The sequence below is a fragment of the Coturnix japonica genome, chromosome 2, assembly GCF_001577835.2.
Source record: "Coturnix japonica isolate 7356 chromosome 2, Coturnix japonica 2.1, whole genome shotgun sequence".
NCBI lineage: Eukaryota > Metazoa > Chordata > Aves > Galliformes > Phasianidae > Coturnix > Coturnix japonica.
In genome coordinates this window covers 44121567-44133638 of record NC_029517.1, presented here as the reverse complement: position 1 = coordinate 44133638, position 12072 = coordinate 44121567, and the positions used below count along the sequence as shown (strand labels likewise).

Sequence of the window (12072 nt, the reverse complement as noted above, 5' to 3'; positions counted from 1 at the left end):
TCCCCCCCCGTGCTTCAAGGAAGAGATGTGTGGCCCCCTAGGCGCTAAGCCCCCGGGCTGGGGACAACCGCCCCTCGTCCCTCCGTTCTGTTCCGCCGGGCTTCCCCCGGGCAGCGCCTCTAGGGCTAAAAGGGTCGGGGCGACCGCGCTCCCCATCCAGGGTTGAAAAATTGGCGGCGGTAGGGGCGAGCCCGGCCACGTCGAGGAAGTCGGCGTAACAACGGGGCAAGTCACAATGACAACTCGTTTCTTTCAGGGCGGCCGAGCTTCCCGGTCCCTCCTCGAGGGGTTCTTTGTTTGCCGCTGCACCTTCCACCCGGCTCTGCGGGGATAGGGGGAAGAGAAGGAAAACACATCCCCGCTGCTGATCGCTGCCGCTAATGACGACGGAGGCAGCAGCCCTCTGGGTCCTCCCCCCGCGGCCCAACACTTCCTTTGCTCTGGAAGTTCGGACAGCCCCGAGCCCTCCAGACACCCCCGCCTTGAGCTGAGGGCTGGGGGTGCTCTGAGCCTTCCGCGCCCACGTCGCCGCAGTTGGTTTGCGGGTTTATTTTTCAGCGAGACAGTGGGGACTGTCGTAATGCCTCTGATAGTTGTCCCCGAGTGTGGGTCGGTCGGCGGAACATGAGAGGAGCGGCGGGGGGGAGGTGGGGTTAGGATTAGAGGGGCATCACTGAGCGTCCTTTTTTTTTCTTTACAACTAAAGATTTCTGTGAAGTACAGCTCGAAGCCTTTCGACTTTCAGCAAAGTTATGGTGTGGCGTTGGTGGGTTGCTAGAGGCAGCCACCCTTTATCTGTTTATTTATCTGCTTTGTTGCTTTTATATATATATATATATATACATAATTTCTTTTCTGGCGGTAAATTGTTCCAATCCTCCGGTCTGCAATGCCCCTTTTCCTCTCATGGTCGATCTCATTTGTTCCCGAGTCCAGCGACGACGACAAGGGGGGACTCAATGTTAAAGGTGGTGGAAAAGAAAAAAAAAGAAAAAAAGAAAAAAAAAAAGAAAAGAAAAGAAAAAGAAAGAAAGAATGAAAGAAAACAGAAACACAGTTGTTTTTGTTAAAAGGGGACACACTGAGGCTGCGAAACAGCAAAACCCCAATGTTGGACAGCTGTAAAATCGTGTAGACAGGTTGTCATACAGCAGTGGGGGCTTTTCTGAAAGGAGCCCATTGCTAAACATTAAATACACACACGGCACGGCAGCTGCGCGGACACACATACACACTCACACACACACACGCACGCACACGCACTCACACACGGAGGAAAGTGGCCCGGGCTGAGCTGCGCACCACGTGCTGCGCCGAGGGGGGCGCGGGGGGGCGCGGGGCGGCGCTTGCGGCTCAAGTGGATGCCAATCAAAACATCAACTTCAAATTGTATCTGAAAGATCAGCCTAGGACCTAAGGGCAGACACATCAGTTGGAGCTCAATTGTTGATCAGATCACATCTAAGGGATTTAGGAGCACAGAAGAGCCGAGATTTGAGGACAGACACCCCACTGCATCCCGCTACACTCCTCCACACCTAGGGCGCAGTATCTCTCTGACAGAAAGAAATCAGAACGAAAAAAGAAAATAAGCGGCTCGATTCCTGTCCTCTCGACTCCACTAAAGAGAGGAGGGGGGGTTGGGGGGGAGAGGAAAGAAAAAAAAACAGAAAAAAAAAGGAGAGAAGAGACAGAGAGAGAAAGAGATCAAAGAGCCCGGGTTTGTCGCTCCCTCCCGCTGTACAGGCTCCTCTCCCACTTCTTATCTCTCTCTCTCTGCCTCTTTTTTTTTTTGTTTTTTTTGTTTAGAATTCTCTCCCCCCCTCCTTCACCTTCCCCCACCACCCAGCCTCCTTTTTTTTTTTTTTTTTTTTTTTTCTATATTTCTGCCGTTCCTGCCGCCGACGCCAGTGCCGCCAGTGCCGCCGCGCCGGAGATGTCCTTCCCCCAGCTGGGCTATCCGCAGTACCTCAGCGCCAGCCAGGCGGTGTACGGCAGCGAGCGGCCCGGGGTTCTGGCCGCCGCCGCCGCAGCCGCCGCCGCCGCCGCAGCCGCCTCGGGCCGGCCCGCGGGAGCCGAACTGGGCAGCGGTTCGGCCGCTGTCACCTCGGTGCTGGGCATGTACGCGGGGCCCTACAGCGCCCCCAACTACAGCGCCTTCCTGCCCTACACCGCCGACCTCGGCCTCTTCTCGCAGATGGTGAGTGCGCTCCGCCGGGCTGGGACCGGGCTGGGAGATAAGGGTGCGTGCGGGATACGGGGAAGCGGAACTCCGCCGAGTTTGCCCGTGCAGCGCCCGTGCGATCGGCCCGGCGACACGGCTTCTCGGCTGCGGACAGGGGGTGGATAGCGCTGGGGCTGGCTACTCGGCTCGCTCCGCTTCCTCACTGCTCGTTCTCTGTCCGCGGATCCTTGAACAGGTTCCGCCCGAAAGGCCAAAGTGCGTTAGGAAGCCGTAATAGGGAGCCGCGGTGTCCGTTTATTTTTAAGCGTTTTTTTCGAAGCCTCAGACCCGGTCCTCTCAGTTCCTTCAACTTTTCATCCGCCGATAACGGCGAATTTGCATCCGGCGAAGGAGGGCATCCACATCCCATTATCCGCCTCAGAGCAGAAAGGCGTACTGGCATTAACCCTAAAGTAAATGACCCCCGATCGCCCCCGGATTTTTTTTTCCCCCTCTTTTTTTCCCCTCTCTTTTAGAATATGATAGGAGGAAAAAAAAAGTGAAACGTTTTGTACTCACAACCATTCCTCTCCGGCGTCACTGAAGCGTTTTCGTTGCTCCGTGTCTGTCGATTGCTCAACGGCAGTGCGCAGAGGCTGCACTTTATCTCTCAGTGCCCCTCTATGATCTCTTCCGAAAAGGGAAAGATTGGAGGTGCATGCAAGGCACGGCTGGTGAGGGGCTTCAGTACGTGTGTGCATATAGGTGTATAGGTCGGCAGTCAGATGCGCTGTTGAACGAGGTCAGCGGCGGAACGCAGATCAGTCTGTGCTGCAAACACTTCCTACGAGGGCAGCGTTAGCAGCACGCGTCCCCCTCTTATTTTTAACCTTGATTTTGGAGATGCACGAAAAGTTGACACAGAGGCAGAGAGTGATTTACAAGTGGCTCCCTCAAAAGAATTCCCAGCAGAGATTGCGGGGGAAAAAAAATATCATTTCAGCAACAATAACAAAAGACAACGGGATAAAGGGAGTGCAGAAAGCCCTCTGTGTAACACATTGTAAAAATTACATCGGGCTTCGCTTCGTGCGTACACTTTGCCTCTGAAATTGAAATGCAAGTTCATTTATAAATGTTTGACAAAGTTAGCTCAGTTTCTCTGCGGCCATTGTTGAAGGGGTCATTTTTAAGGCTGACACCATTTCGTAAGGTTCATCCTGTGTAGTTCTGGACCAGAAGAAAGCGACATTGTGGTGGAAACAAAAACAAAAAGAGAGAGAGAGAGGGAGAAAGAAAACGGCTGTAAGTGTCAGATATTCAGCAACAGTTTCCTTTCCTACTTGCAAAGGCATCCCGGTGTTTTACTACAGTCATTCACCGTGGTGGCGATATTTGAAAATCGATTCTAAAATACCGAGAGTTGGGAAATCCGGAGCTAAAATATGAAGTTAATATCTGGGCAATTTGCGGTCATAATGAGGCCTAATGAGCTCGCTAGAAAGATAAAATGGTATTTACCAAAACACCTGATGGGATAATGTGACTTGCTGTGTTTTACTACCGATGATAAAAAGAATATTGATTGCAAATAAATCACCGTCTCTAAACGCTTGTAAACAGTTGGTGTTTGCTCTGCTCACATCAAAGTAAAACTTATGAGATAAAGTCTCCGCATATGCATTTTCCGCACTGCAAAGATCGCCTTTCATTGAGGAGGTAGGGCTCTCCCAACACTTGGGAGTTAATATTTCACCCCAGATTCTCGGGGCACCATTGGGGTGTGTTGGGGGAAGATTTGTGTGTGCAAAGCCCTCGCACCGAAGTGGCTCCGCGCTGAAGTTGCGCATTGCCACGCCGGCCGCCCCTCACGCCAACTCCTTTTAAAGGCAGAGCCGGGACCAGAGGAGAATGCTCTGCGTGTGTGATATGCCCCCGGATACTTGGCGTATAAACCCAAAGCTGAGCGCGGGCATCAGCTGTTAGCTGTGCTGAGCTACCTGCTTTCCCTTCCTAAGGTCGTTCGGAGAGCACAGCAAATTGTCGTGGTGGAATGTGAACTTAGTGCCTTCCCATCGTTCGGTTCGCTTTGGCTTGCGGAGGAAATACGCTTTCTGTCTGACAGAGCCCAGCTCGGTCCCTCTTCTCCTTTCTCTGCAAGAGGCAGGGGTCATTCGGGAACCCTTCTGCCTGCCCCAAACGTGGGGAGCCCGGAGCGGGGAGGGCCGTTTTGGAGTGTGAAGCCCCTGTGCCCCGCTCCAAAGCGCGTTCCGGCTCCCGGAGCAGCCTATTCAGGTCTGGGAGAGACGCTAACGAGATAATTGATGTGCTTTTTCCTCTCCGCTTGCCTGAATGTGTTGCAGGGCTCCCAGTACGAGCTGAAAGATAATCCGGGTGTCCACCCTGCTACCTTCGCAGCCCACACCGCCCCTGGCTATTATCCCTACGGACAGTTCCAGTACGGGGACCCGGGGAGACCCAAAAATGCCACCCGGGAGAGCACCAGCACCCTCAAGGCCTGGCTCAATGAACACCGCAAGAACCCTTACCCCACCAAGGGTGAAAAGATCATGCTGGCCATCATCACCAAGATGACCCTCACCCAGGTCTCCACCTGGTTTGCCAATGCCCGCCGCCGCCTCAAGAAGGAGAACAAGGTGACCTGGGGCTCTAGGAGTAAAGATCAAGAAGATGCCAACCTTTTTGGCAGTGATAATGAGGGGGACCCTGAGAAGACCGAAGATGATGAGGAGATAGACCTGGAGAGCATAGACATAGATAAAATTGATGAAAACGATGGGGAACAGAGCAATGAGGAAGAGGAGGAGAAGCCCGAGCTTCTGAGACAAAGCAGTGAAGAGGAGCGCTTGGAAAAAGACAAGGATTTGGCACTGTCAGGATCTGAAGGGCTGAAACCCAAAGATGCTCTGGCCATGGTGAAGGAGGCCTCTGACAACAGCACGAGAATCATCAGCCCTGGGGGACAGAGCAATTTACAGATGCCATCTCACAGCAAACCCAAGATCTGGTCTTTGGCAGAGACAGCGACCAGCCCTGATGGTGCCCTAAAATCTTCACCCCCACCACCTCCCCCTGCCCAGGTCACCCACACTTCACCACAGATCCAGCATCCCGCCTTTCTCCCCAGCCATGGACTCTACACATGCCAGATTGGCAAGTTCCACAACTGGACAAATGGAGCTTTCCTCACACAGAGTTCCCTGCTAAACGTGAGGTCGTTTTTGGGAGTAAATCACCACCATGCCACTCACCACAACCACCACCTCCAGGCCCAGCAGCAGCCTTCTGTTTTAACAGCCACCCTGGGAGCCCTAAGCAGTGAAAAGCCTTCAGAGAGGACCAGTCCCAAACACATAGGTAATGCCCCTGGCAGCCAACTCCCCTCTTCCCCACCACACGCACACAAACTTCTCCTTGAGGGACAGAGTAAGAGGCAGCCCTGGTGCAACTGATTGCTTTAACAGCCTTGCAGAGGGTTTAGCCTAGCGTTCAATTTTTCCTGCAGCACATAGATGGTATGCATTAAGCCTATTTCATGTGGGCTATTACATTCTCACCCTGCATGTCCATCAGACAACTTAAGAATGCCAGAACAGTGCTGCCAAACATATTCTTTAAGCTTTGCTTTCCTTCCCTCCCTCACAGAATCTTAGAATCACAGAAAGGCATCTGTTGAAAGGGACATTACAGACCATCAGTGCACATGATGAGGGTCCTTCCTGACCCTCATCTCCAAGTCATGCCAATGACTTATCCGTGATAGTCCAAAATGTGGCAAAAAAAGCTTGCATGCTCCTTAAATATTGAAATTAATTGGGCACACCTGTGTACCTGTGTTGCATGCACACACCTACACGTGTCTGAACAAGGGGGGCAGAGGGAGGTGCACCCTGCACACTGTACTGATTTTCTGCACACTATGCTGATGTTTATTAGTTTGATGCTCAACCGGTTCTCCTATTTTTATTGTGTGTGTGTGTTTTGTTTTCTTTCTCCTTCCAGAAAATGTCCCAAGAACCGATTCCCCACCTCAGCCACTCAAATCACCCTTCCAGCCTGTCCGTGACAAGTGAGTTTGTTTGTTTGTTTTCACTGCAGGAATGTTACTTATGCGAAACAGAGCGTTTGAATAATAAAGACTAATTATAGCACCTAATCAGCGCCAGAATAATACATACAGAGAACAAGAGCAGCAGAGAAGTTGCTGTAATCTTTTCAAAGTCAGGCTAAATTACAATTGTACATTAGCCAGCCTGTAACTTTTCTGGAACTTAACAGACCTCAAAAGAGCTCATGTTAATGACACTAATGAGAAAGATTTCTGTTCAGTTAACTAACAGAAGGATGCTATAGCAAATAGACAGGTGGTTATAGGAAAAAAATTTTTATTATTATTTTTATTGAATTATTTTTACTGAAAGATTATTACGTCTTTTTTTATTTTTTTCTTTCCTCCCTTTCCCCTTCCCCCCCCTCCACTCCCCTTGCAGCTCTTTGCCTCAGCAAGAGGGAACACCGAGAATTTTAACAGCTCTCCCTTCCGCTTGATTAAATGGTTTGCTGAAAAAACAAAATATAACAGAGACTGGTCTTAAGGACAGGAAAACAAAAGAAAAAGGGGAAAAAAAAAAGAAAAGAAAAAAAAAAGAAAGAAAAAAAAAAAGGAAACTATATAAACGACCCTCATCCATCTCTTTTTTGCAATAAGGTGGTGCAAATCCATAAAGGAGATTAAACAGTTCTGTAGATGGATCCCCTCCTTCATTGTACCATTTCAGATCGTGTTATTCTAACCATTCTTGGATTATTTGTTTGGTAAATGTTCCCCACGTGTTTGTGTTTTTTTCTGTATATAGAGTGATTTCAGATTGTAAATAGCGCGTCAGCAAAACTTGTCTAAATCATATATTTTTGTCTAATAAACTAAATGAAATTATGAGCTCTTTCAGGTATGTATTCTTGAAAATATATTACAAATCTAGTCAAACATTTATAACTTGCTTTCTTAAAACTCGTGACATTTTGCCTTCGGGTAGCTGAAACTCAGTATGCCAAGTCCCATCTGTTGGTAGGACCCCCCCCCCCCCCCCAACTATCCTATACACATCAAACTGCAAGTTCCTTTTTCACCCACGTAAATCTAAGCAGAGTAAAGCTGACCCCTGAGTAGTCAATTTAGTTGTTTTGTCCATTATGACGAATCGGGCGTGTTCCACACTATCCATTTTTTTTGGATATAAATGGACCCTGCTTCCACTTATACTGTAAAACACGTTCTTGAAAATGAAAGGGAGAAGGCTTCTCACAGTTCCCTACATATAAAACTTTGCTGTCCAGACCCTTTTCTGTACTGGATGAAGAGCTTTAGTGCTGCAGCACAGATTCTGATCGAAGCCGTAAAATAATAGATTAGGGCATAATTTGTAACGATTTACTCATTACATAAATACAGAGGAAATGTGATGGTGAAAGATCTTTCCCTGCGAGATGAAGCACAATCGTAGCACAGAGAAGTGGCAGCTCTGGCACTTCCTAGAAGAAAGTTCTCGGATTCCGATCTGTCGGTTAAAAAGAGGCTGAGACAATCTATCGGTTTATAAAGGCATTAATCTTCCAAGGCCGGTCCGTTAAAATGTGTAATATTTTGAGTGTTTCCTTCTTTCTTTTCCCTTCTAAATGAGAACACTAAATGAGCATTGAGGTGCTAATAAGATACCAGATGGTTGTTGATGGTGGAAAATGGAAAGAAGCAGCTGGGAAAGTCATTAAGAAATAATGTGGTGACGCCCTAACCCAACCGAACCAACCTCAAACCAGGGCTTGTCGGAAACAAGATGAGATTGTCGAATAAAGCATTAATAAAATTCGTCTCGGAGATCTGAATATCGATCTCGATTTAGCTTCCCAGCCCTCGCAAGTACGGACGGGTGTTGGTGAGCTATCACTGCGGGATCTGTCGGCAAAGCGGTGGACTTCTGCTATCGCGTTTTCCACACAGATAGGGGCATAGAGCAGAGGGATTTGTACGGAGAGGGCTGAGATGCTCAGCGCTGTCGTTCTGCGGAGGTCCCGTTTGACAGCACAGCGTCAGCTGCTTCGCTTTCTGTACGAGACCTGTTTGCCCTAAATCACAGGTAGCTTTTAAGGTGGTAACGGTACCAACAAAATAACAGAGTGCAGTTTTAAGCAAACAGCAATAACGAGGCTTACAGTGGGAGAAGGAAGAGAGAAGATGCCTTAAAATAAATAAATAAATATGAAGAAAAGAAAAACAGATTTTACGTCCGTAACTCTGAAACACGCGTCGGATCCGTACTGGTGTGAACGTGACCGAAGCGCTCTCTCTTTCCTATTATTTACAGAGCAGCCCCCGCGTCTCCCTGGAGCCCTTCCCCAACCCCGGCCCAGAGCCGCGGATGGGATCGGGCCCCTTTAGAGCCCTCGACGGGCACCTTCCGTCCGGAGGGCGAAACGAAAGAGCACACCGTGGCTCTCTGTGAGGCCGAGCAAACACGGAGGTGCCAAATTGGCTTGAGGGGAGAGGAGAGGCGATTCCTTCGCGGCACATTAACGTAAGAAAGGACTTGGTGGGTGCACGCCGGGTGTTACCGCGAGGGGCCGAGCTCCGGCCTTCGGATTTTGGGCGGGTTCGCAGCGCCCTCTGTGGGCTTCGGGCGGCGGTGTCCCCTCGCCCGGTGCGGGGCGGCCGCGGTGCCCCCGGTTTAGCGCAGCCCCCGGCTCTGCCCCTCCGCAGGTGTGCGCCCGGGCGGCCCCGCGGCCCGGTTGAAAACGAGAGGGGGATCCGGGGGGGGGGAGGGATCCGCGTTTTTCGGCTTTCTCGCGTCATGTGAGCGACTCGAGGAATGATCGTTGACGTCACCTTGGCAGGAAAATAATTTGTAGTTTTTCGGTCATATTTTCCACTTTCATCGAGATCCGCCCTGGCAGCCGCACACCAGCGAATACCACGGGGTTGGGAGAATAATAAAGGGAGAGCTTAAGCTAAACGAATTGCCTTAATTGGGAATGCGTCGAGCTGATAAGAGTAAATTGGTCCTCGGTTCTACTTCCTTTTTTTCCTTTTTTTTTTTTTTTTTATTCCTTTCCCCGCCATGACGGGGCCGAATCTGATCACAAAGTCAATAGGAATTGGATGGGTAATACTTCTTTTAGAACAAGCACCAAGCGCCAGGATACATTTTCTCGCTATTTAAACGGGCGGCAGAAGGCATTTTTCATACGTTTGCACAATCCTCCATCCTCCGCCAGTGAAAACACGCTGGCTTTCTTGCTGTTATTCGTCATTTCGCCTTAGCAGAAGAACGACAGACATCTGCGAGGAAACAACGCCGAAAAGTTGATAGAATCCCGAGTTCAGCAAACTGCAATTAGCAGCTGCCAGAACACGCTGAAAGCAAACGGGAGCTTTACCGGGATTTAGCTTTGTCACACAGACATAGTTAGGGAACGTGCTCGTTGGTATACGTGCCTCATTTCTTATTCTTTTTCGATTTTATTTTGAAAAGAAGTCTATTTTTAACTAGGAGGAAAAAAAATACCAAAAACAAAACAAAAAAACAACCAACCTGGAGAAAGGGAAAGAAAATTAGCAGTGTGCGTGTGCCTAAGCCCTCAGATCGTTATCGTTCACGGTTCCTGTCATCCCTTTTGTTGCTTTCGTCGAGTTTTTGACGTGCTCGCTCCGAAATTCGAGCAGCCCCGGGGACACGGAGCTGCTGCCGACAACCGCAAGGCGCTCCCGTGGAAACGCTCCGTGGTGCGGCTGCCCGGGCCCGTGGGGTCTCGGACGAAGCCTCACGCCGCTCCGAGCCGGGCCGAGCCGAGTCCTCATCGTTAGATCGCCCGATAAGTTTCACTGTGTTTTCCTGCCCCCCCGCCCCTTCCCCCCTTTTCATGGGCGCCGATCAATTATTCAGAAGCACATTTATCTCCCCTGCAATATGGAGAATTCATATTCATATCTCTGTTTTAGTGGCCTGACACTGATTAATGTAATATGCACCGCGGCTCCGAGTGTAGACCCTCTCTATGAATCATGCACTATAAAGTTTCAATCGTCCTTGCGGATGAGACTATTACAAAGAGTGCGAAGCCGAGGGGGCGGGGAGGCGGTGGAGAGGAGAAAATGGCTCTGTGCCGTTGCCCGGTGTTAGACAGCCTCCCGTTCTCGGGGCACAGGGCGGGCCAGATTCGGTGGGCTCCTACAGGCCTGGGGAAGGGGCAGGGCTTTCCCGAAGTGGTCAGGGCCAGGACCTGGAGGTCGGGTCCCCTCTGCGTCTCGGGGGATAAGGCGTTAAAAGAGAGACTTTAGTTCTAGTCTTGTTCTCTCTATATATTTATATATCGGTATTTTTATTTTTTAATTCCCAAATGTCCTTAAAAGGCAAGGTGTAAAGGAGCTGGCAGAGACATGCTGGAAAGGCTGCAGGCACTCAGACATCACCGGGAGAGAACTAACGAGTGCTTTGAAAAGGGATTGTCTGAACATGAACCTCCAAGTGCCTTGCATGGTCCCCCTCTTCACTGGCCAGACTTTGGGGATGGAGCCACCCTATGATTTCACTCTCAAATCTCACATTTTGAACCACTTGCCTTCCCACCATCCCACTTGCAATGCTGAGATCAGAGGGGAGCTACTAGGCCCATTTATGCCCCCTCAAGTTGGATACTGGGAAAAAAATATTCTCTGAAAGTGTGGTGAGTCACTGGCATTGGAATGGACTGCCCAGGGAGGTGGTGGAGTCACTGCCCTTGGAGGTGCTCAATATATGTGTAGATGTGGCACTAAGGGGCATGGTTAATGGGCATGGTGGGGGTGGGCTAACATGGATCAAGTGATCTTAGAGATATTTTACAACCTTACTGATTCTATGATTCTGTGCCACTTTACTGTCCTCCCTGAATAAAGTCATCATGGCCCAAAATGGCCTGAGCACATCCTGGTGTCCCTGCATGGAATGCCAGGTGGACACAGGCATGCCAGGCCACATTCCCTGTCCCCACCAGGAGCGGCCATGGGGACCTGGCGAGGAGGCATGTGAGGCCCAATTCCAGGTTTAGAGCTGCAAAGTTTTACGTTTCAGCAGTAAATTTTACCTGAGACTAACAAATCAAGTAAAACAGTGGAACATGTAATAAACATGGCCTGCGTGACATGTTTGCCAGTGAAAAGTAACATAAATGACTCCTGGCGAGGTTGGTGTTCCCAATTGTGTGGTGCCACCATGCAGTTTCGTTCATAGCTTGCCCATAAAACTGGCCATGTGGGCAGGAGTCTCTGGAAGTACCAGGAGACTGAGAACCCCACAGAAATAGGTATTCAAAATTTAAGACTCAGAAAATATGAGCTCTTAAAACTAAACAATGTACTTCTGTGTGGAATTAATTTACTTGAGTCCTGTCACCATTATTAATATTAGTTTTGGCTTCTCTTTTGTGTATATGGAGAGAATACATGCATAAGTGTTTGTTAAAAAGAAAAAAAAAAAAGAAAAAAAAAAGTGGAAAAAACCCACATCTTTTATCTGTTTTTGCTTACTTTAACTAGCATTACAGACATCCTTCATGTTTGACAGCAGAACTTGTTTCCCAACATATTAATTTGGAATCAAGCTAGTGCAAAAATGAACACTCAGGCACACACTGAACACTGGTCTTACCTCTCCGGAGAGAAGAGAAAGAGCCAGCGTAAACTCCTTGCAGAATTGAAGGCGAGTTTAAAAAGTAACATTTATTTTTATTCCAGATTTATGGCTGACCCGTAGATAATTAAAGGTTTTATTTTGAGCTGTTGGCCCCACACAATACATTGTCCTTTGTTGCTGTGCAAGTAGCGCTTTCCCTGTGCTGCCTACGGTTCAAAAACA

At 49.3% G+C, this 12072-nt stretch overlaps 1 protein-coding gene across 1 annotated transcript; it reads left to right on the top strand.

Annotated features, from left to right (window-relative positions):
* The first annotated feature begins 1885 nt into the window (after positions 1–1885).
* On the top strand, positions 1886–7130 carry IRX1 (iroquois homeobox 1). The gene is made up of 4 exons (XM_015854286.2): positions 1886–2200; positions 4528–5542; positions 6188–6254; positions 6676–7130. Exons 1-4 carry the CDS (start codon positions 1937–1939, stop codon positions 6731–6733), a joined length of 1404 nt encoding a protein of 467 aa, XP_015709772.1. The 5' UTR covers positions 1886–1936; the 3' UTR covers positions 6734–7130.
* Positions 7131–12072: the final 4942 nt, after the last annotated feature.

What these genes read in the sequence shown, in the direction of transcription:
- IRX1 (XM_015854286.2), top strand. Translation starts at nt 1,937, where the DNA reads ATGTCCTTCCCCCAGCTGGGCTATCCGCAGTACCTCAGCGCCAGCCAG. An exon ending in GACCAGTCCCAAACACATAG is followed by an intron (nt 5,543 to 6,187) that starts GTAATGCCCCTG and finishes TTCTCCTTCCAG; the next exon opens with AAAATGTCCCAAGAACCGAT. An exon ending in TTCCAGCCTGTCCGTGACAA is followed by an intron (nt 6,255 to 6,675) that starts GTGAGTTTGTTT and finishes CTCCCCTTGCAG; the next exon opens with CTCTTTGCCTCAGCAAGAGG.